At 36.3% G+C, this 7,628-nt stretch overlaps 1 protein-coding gene across 6 annotated transcripts in view; it reads left to right on the top strand.

The window, feature by feature from the left end:
- LOC106875928 (tubulin polyglutamylase ttll6) overlaps positions 1 to 7,628 on the top strand; it is a 426,314-nt gene that overhangs the window by 342,590 nt on the left and 76,096 nt on the right. For all 6 annotated transcript variants that reach the window (XM_014924247.2, XM_014924246.2, XM_014924244.2 and 3 more), the window contains one exon: positions 5,526 to 5,707. In XM_014924247.2, the coding sequence (XP_014779733.1) occupies positions 5,526 to 5,707 (182 nt within the window). The remainder of the gene's footprint in view (positions 1 to 5,525; positions 5,708 to 7,628) is intronic.

The following is a 7,628-nucleotide window of genomic DNA, read 5'->3' as shown; positions in this document are numbered from 1 at the left end:
CTGTAGTTGTTAAGTCTCTGTGAAGAAAAAAAAAATAATACTAATAATAAAACTAATGATAAAGGCAATAATGAAAGCTCTGTGTGTGTGTGTGTGTGTGAGAGAAAGAAGAGAAAGAGATAGAAAAAGTACGTGTGAAAAAAAAATGCTCCATGCTAAAACAACAAGGCTTCCAGCTTAGAAGCCTCTCAGTTCTGGGCTTTCTGTTGGCTTATTTATATGTTTCTGTATTCATTTATTCAATTATTTGGTAAAGAGATGAAAATAAACTTTGGAATTAAACAACAATTAAACAACAACAACAACAACAACAATAATAGCAACAACTAGAAAAAAAAAAGAAAGACAAAAGAAAATAGAAAAGCAGAATTTTTTTTTTTTTTAAATAGTGAATTGTTTTTCTTTTTTTAATTGAAGGAAAAAAAAATAATACTAATGATAATACAAGAAAAAAAATAAAAGCAGTAATGAAAAAAATATTAAAAAGAAAAAAAAAACACGTAAAAGTTGAGATAAAAAAAATAGCAGCAAAAAGCAGTAAAAACTCAAGAAAATTTCAAAATGAAATAAAAGAAGACAAACTGGAAAGAAAATATATAAAAAGGAAAATTGAGCTGAAAAGCAGCAGTAAAAACAACAATAAACACATATGTACACACATGCATACATACATACAAACATATGTACATACATACACACATACATACATATATGAATGTGTGTGTGTGTGTATACAGACAGACATACACATTCACACACACACACCATACATGCACACATAGTTGCATATATATATATATATATATATACACACACACACACACACATATACACATACAAGACAAAACAGGTAATCTTTACATCCTAATACGGATTTATGTCACAGCATCCTCTGTAAAAGGCAAAATGATAAGAGAGCATTGAAGAATGTGGTGGGAGGTGGAGTGGGAGGGAATAAGGATAAACAAATCTTTTTGTTTCATTTTTTTTTTTTTTTTTTGTACTGTAATGATATTTGGGGAAAATTAATCAAAACCATTCACAGCAGTTGTCATTGTTGAATGGGCGTGGCATTGCTGTAATTATCGCATTTGTTGTTGTGGTTGTCATTTTGCGATTATTGATGTTCTTGTTGTTGTTGTAGTTATCGTTGCGACTGTTGACGTTCTAGTTGTTGTTGTTGTTGTTGTTGTTGCTGTAGTTTTATGATAAGAATGATGATGGGTGTGAGTTTTCAAAATGTGCATATCCGGAGAGCTAGCTCTCCGACTACGTATGTATTTAATTAACTTTTCTTCTTTTTTTTTTTATTATTATTTGTTGTTTGTTCTTTGTTTGTTTGTGTTTTTCCTTTTTCAGTTTAATCTTTTGTTTTTCTTTTCGTTTTTTTTTTTATCTTTGTTTGTTTCTAAAGAATCCAACTTAGATTAATAGAAAATAGAATATAATTACAGCAAAGATAATTTCATATAAGCTGAGATAAAAGATATTAGACACCTTATTTAGAATTCTGTAGGGTAAATGCAAGATATACACGCACACACACAGCTATGCACATACACCTATATACACACACATATACACATACACACAAACATACACATATACAAACATACACATACATGCACATATACAAATACATATACATGCATGGACAGTGGTATTCATAAACCAGTACATGTGTGTGCTTGTGTGTGTGTGTGTGTGTGTGTGTGTGTATGTGTGTGTGCTTGTGTGCATGTGTGCATATATGTGTGTGTGTGTGTGTGCGTATGTGTGTGTGTGTGTGTGAGAGAGAGAGAGAGAGAGAGAGAAAGCTTTAGCTTGTTTCTTTTTGAGTGTGTGATTCCTTAGCCTTTACTTCCCCCACTCACCCAGGTGAGCATGCTGGAGTGATTAGGGGTAATTAGTTTTTAAAAGTGATTTTCTTAGTGAGAAGTTGATGTTTTTCTACACTTCAATCTCACACGCCATCTCTACAGTTACCAAACTCAACATCACACTTCAATGTACAGATGCAAACCAATGTTCTCCGTATAATATTACTTGTATTAAAGATGGTGAGCTGGTTGAATCCTTAGCACAATGGGTGTAACGCTTAGCAGCAATTTGTCCATCTTTATGTTTTGAGTTCAAATTCCACCAAGGTCGACTTTGTTTCTCATCTTTTCAGGGTCAATAAAATAAGTACCATTTGAGTACTGGGGTCAATCTAATTGACCTATCCCCCCCCCACCGAAGTTGCTGATCCTGTGCCAAAACTCAAAAGCAGTGTTCCTTGTATCAGTTCACGGTTCACTTCACTTCATGCTCTTGCTTGATGAGGCTGAGGTCATCTCAAGTTAGTGGACCAAGAGACATCATCATGCATAAAGCTGACCAAATCCACTGGTGCTCTCCATCACTGGTAGTCCTGTGTCAGCCTCTCTGCCAAGATGGCAGGCCCATCATCCAACTATTCTGTGGAGGACCAACAGTCCACCCAGAAGAGTCCTCAACCTGTTATTGATACCAGCCAGTAGAAACCAGATTGTATCAGTTCATGTCAAATTAAATCAGGCCAGGGGAAATTATGCTTGCACCTGAACACAAGAAGTAGTCATTCACTTTAATCTGTTTGAAATAAAAGCTAAATGCTACTCAAATCACACCACTTTACTATTAAAAAAAAAAAACACAAAGACACAGTGAATGAAGTGATACTAAATACAAGCTGCTTGAAAAGAAAATGGTTAGTTAATTTTGGGACACTTTTGATTTAGACTTTGTATCAGCAAACTGCAGGCTGCACCACTAAAAAAAATTCAAGGTAATTTTTCATTCAGGTGTTCTATACAGAAACACTCAAGAGTTGCAGTGTGCCAGTGACTGTCTAGACCAGACCCTTGAAAGGGTCTGGTCAAACAAATTGCTCATAGTATTTTACTTTTTCTAAACCTGGTTCTTACTCTGTCAATCACTTATGTCGAACTGCTAAGTTATAGGGATGTAAACAAACCAACTCCAATTGTCAGGTGGTGGTAGTATCGATGGCGGTGAAGGACAAACACAAACATAAAGAGACATACACATGCATTCACACACATACACACACATACACACACACACACACAAACACATGCACACACATGCACATACATATATCATCATCATCATTTAACATTCGTTCTTCATGTTGGCATGGATTGGACAGTTTGGCAGGAGCTGACAAGGCTAAGAGCTGTACCAGACTCCATTGTCTGTTTTCGCATGGTTTCTACAGCTGGATGCCTTTCCTAACACCTATATATATATATATATACATATTCTTTTACTCTTTTATTTGTTTCAGTCATTTGACTGCGGCCATACTGGAGCACTGTCTTTAGTCGAACAAATTGACCCCAGAACTTATTCTTTGTAAGCCTAGCACTTATTCTATCGGTCTGTCTTGCTGAACCGCTAAGTTACGGGGACATAAACATGCCAGCATTGGTTGTCAAGTGTCCATGGTGGGGACAAACACAGACACACAAACATACACACACACACACATATGCATATATATATATGACAGGCTTCTTTCAGTTTCCATCTACCAAATCCAATCACAAGGCTTTGGTCAGCCCACAGCAATAGTAGAAGACACTTGCCCAAGGTGTCACACAGTGGGACTGAACCTGGAACCATGTTGTTGGTAAGCAAGCTACTTACCACACAGCCACTCCTGTGCCTATAGCAACTCTTATATATATATATATATATATATATATATATATACACACATATACGGTGGGCTTTTTTCAGTTTCCATCTACCAAATCCACTCACAAGGCTTTGGTTGGCCCAGGGATATAGTAGAAGACACATGCCCAAAATGGCATGCTATGGGACTGAGCTTGGCACCATGGGGTTAGGAAGCAAACTTCTTACCACACAGCCATATCTGTGCCTTAAACAGGATTTTCGTTAAGAATTATAAGCTACAAACCACTTTCTCAATTATTCCTTCTAAGCTGTTATTCTACCACTGGGCATTAAATGGAAACAACTTTTTTCTTAGAATTATCTTTCTGTCTGTGATTCTGTTATTCAAGGTGTCCATGGTGACCTAGGAGTTTAGGAAGGAGACATTAGGTGCCAGTGTTTAATATGATTGACGAAAGATTTAGTTGTTGTAATGGTAGATTGAACAACTTACCTTGCCTTGTACTCTCATGTTGCCTTCTAGCTATCTCATTATTGTGTTGACATTGCAAGTAATATAGCAAATAGTTACATTGTAAACTGGAAGAGATGTGTTGTTACTGTGGATATAACAACCAATTATAGAACAGAATACCACAAAAATGGCACTGAATTGTATTCCTGATGTCATTATCTATGTTAAAGCTGAAACTCCTTGATATTGAACATATCCTTTCCAAATAGGTATGACTGGATGTTTTATTGGAAGATAATTTTACACTGGAGAGTGAGCAGTGATATTGTGTGATATTGTGTGTAAACTCAATAGAAAGTTGCTGTTGTATCCATTCTTTACTGAAATAACCAGATGAGATAACTATGCAGGTACATAATACTCTTACAGAAAATATACATTACAATACACCTCACACACCGTCACACACACACACATACTTGCTCATGCACCTCTTCATATAAGTGTTTATATACATGTGTGTCTTTATTATATATATATATATATATATATATATATATGTATGTATGTATGTATATACGTATGCATATATGTATTTATGTATGTATGTGTATGTGCTTTAAAGAAAATCTTTAGGATTTATTCATGTTTCTTTTTTTCCTTTTCGGTGTATTGAAGCTGGCCACTAACCAAGTGGTAAAGCTCTTTTTCTTTTTCAGTTAAGACAAGTGTTGGGTGTTCGTGGTCATCTGAATCAGTTGATGTATGTATATATGGATGTTTTGTGTTCATGGATAACTTGTATATGTGTGGTGGATATGTGTTTCATTTTAGTATACATGTGTCTGTGCTTCACACTTTTTACTCTTTATTTAGAATGAATAAGGGAGTGCTACAAAGTTCCTGGCTTTAAGGGTATCATGGAAGGCCTGTTTAGATGCCCAACCTTCCAAGTTCTTTTACAGGACTTAGAAAAATTGAAAGACCACTGCAATAAGTGTGTGAATCTGAGAGAGGATGTACTACATAAAATCAAAATTAACCAATCCTCCTGTATTTTCTTTTACCCAAAGCCAGGAACTTTTCAGCACCCCCATCATATATATCTATGTATTTATTTATGTATGTATGTATGTGTGTGTGTATATGTATGTTTGTGTATGCATGTGTGTGTGTATGCATACATCATACATATTTTCATACATACACATGCATAAGAGAACAAAGGTCTTACTTTGTGTAAATGCAATTTAATAAACTTGAAAAGTTCAGATAACTCTATGACTATGGAAAGCAGATTTTTTTAATAGACCATAACAATATAAATTCACTTTGATAGATTTTAGATTGGGCTATGGACTAAATGAGGTTGTCTTTCTTTTAGGTGAACCACTCTCCAAGCTTCAATGTTGATTCTGCTCTAGATAAGGAGATAAAGAGCACTCTTGTTGGTGATACTTTGGCTCTTTTAAACTTTGGTGCTTCAAATCGACGGAAGTGTACAGAAGAAGAAAGAAAGCGAGTCAAAGATCGACTACTTGGCCGCAATGTTAAAAAGGAAACCAAGTATATAATTTTTTTCTTTTCTTTGAGGTTTCTTGCCAAATTATCTCCGATAAATAAATTTGTTCGATGTATAACAGCTTGATATAGATTTAGAAAATTCTCCTTTTTTTTGTGAGAAAAAGAAATTTTTAGGATGACATTGATGTGATGTCCAGAATGGAGGCACAATGGCCCAGTGGTTAGGGCAGTGGACTAGTGGTCATAGGATCGCGGTTTCAATTCCCAGACCGTGCGTTGTGAGTGTTTATTGAGCGAAAACACCTAAAGCTCCACGAGGCTCCGGCAGGGGATGGTGGCGAACCCTGCTGTACTCTTTCACCAAAACTTTTTCTCACTCTTTCTTCCTGTTTCTGTTGTACCTGTATTTCAAAGGGTCAGCCTTGTCATACTGTGTCACGCTGAATATCCCTGAGAACTACATTAAGGGTACACGTGTCTGTGGAGTGCTCAGCCACTTGCACGTTAATTTCACGAGCAGGCTGTTCCGTTGATCAGATCGACTGGAGCCCTCGACGTCGTAAGCGGCGGAGTGCCAAGAACAACAACAATGTCCAGAATGTTGTATAAGATATGATCTATCAGGAATAATACATTGAAACAAAGAAAGTACAAAATAAAATGAAATCAAACAATAACCACGGGCATGGTTGTGTGGTAAGAAGCCTGTTTCCCAACCTCATGGTTCCTGATTCAGTCCCACAATGTGACACTTTGGGCAAGTGTCTTCTACTATTATAGCCTTGGGCCGACCAAAGCTTTTTGAGTGGATTTGTAAGACGGAAACCGAAAGATGCCCATCGTGCATATATATGTGTGTGAGTGTGTGTGTGTGTGTCTGTGTCTCTGTGTGTGTGTGTCTGTGTCTGTGTCTGTGTGTCTGTGTTAGTGCATGCTACAAATTTCAAGACAGTAAATAAATCACACATTTTTTTGTACCCTTATATTTTTAGAGTAAAGTACTAAGACTTGTGTATGATTATATATCAGTGAACTAATATAAAGAAATATGAAATGTCATTTTAAAAAGAATATAGAGGTGGAGTATTATTGAGTTTTAATAGCAAATGCTACACTTCACATGCACACACACGCACACACACACACACACACACACACACACACATACATACATACACAAAAATATTCTTGTCCCTTTATACTACTACTCCCCATTGATGTGTCTTGTTCTGCTGTTTACTTGGTGATCTCACTGCTGCTGGTGTCACATAAAATGCACCGAGTACACTCTGTATGGTGGTTGGTGTTGAGAAGGGCAATTAGCATTAGGAAAGGCACCCTGCCATAGAAACCATACCAAAACAGATAGCAGAGCCTGGAGCAGTCTTCTGACTCGCCACTTCCTGTCAAACTGTTCTATCCTTGTCAGCACAGAAAATGGATGTTAAATGGTAGTGGTGGGGGGGAGTAATGATGATGATGATGATGATGATAAGATGGTGAGTCTCTATCATTTGATGACAAGGACTCAGTTGTTTGATCAATTGAATTACCTGCTCCTGAATTACTAAACTGGTTTCAAATTTTGGCACAAGGCCAGCAATTTCAGGGAGTGGATAAGTCAATTACATCAGCCCCACTGTTCAGCGGGTACATATTTTATTGACCCCAAAAGGATTCTGAAAGGCAAAATTGACCCTGGTGGCATTTGAACTCAGAATGTAAAGTTGGAAGAAATGCCGCTAAACATTTTCTCCAGCTTGGTAATGATTCTGCTAGCTCACCACCTTGCCTAAATTACTAAATTAACATATAGATAGCTGAGTATTCCACAGTCACCTGTACCATTAACATATTCATTTCATTCAAATCTGAGTATATAAACTCCACAATATGCTTTCAGTCATAAATATATTTGTATGTATGTATATATGTGTATATATATATATATTTATATATATAT

Source organism: Octopus bimaculoides, chromosome 2 (genome assembly GCF_001194135.2).
Source record: "Octopus bimaculoides isolate UCB-OBI-ISO-001 chromosome 2, ASM119413v2, whole genome shotgun sequence".
NCBI lineage: Eukaryota > Metazoa > Mollusca > Cephalopoda > Octopoda > Octopodidae > Octopus > Octopus bimaculoides.
Note: the sequence above shows the minus strand (reverse complement) of the source record. Positions and strands in the feature narration are given on the sequence as shown.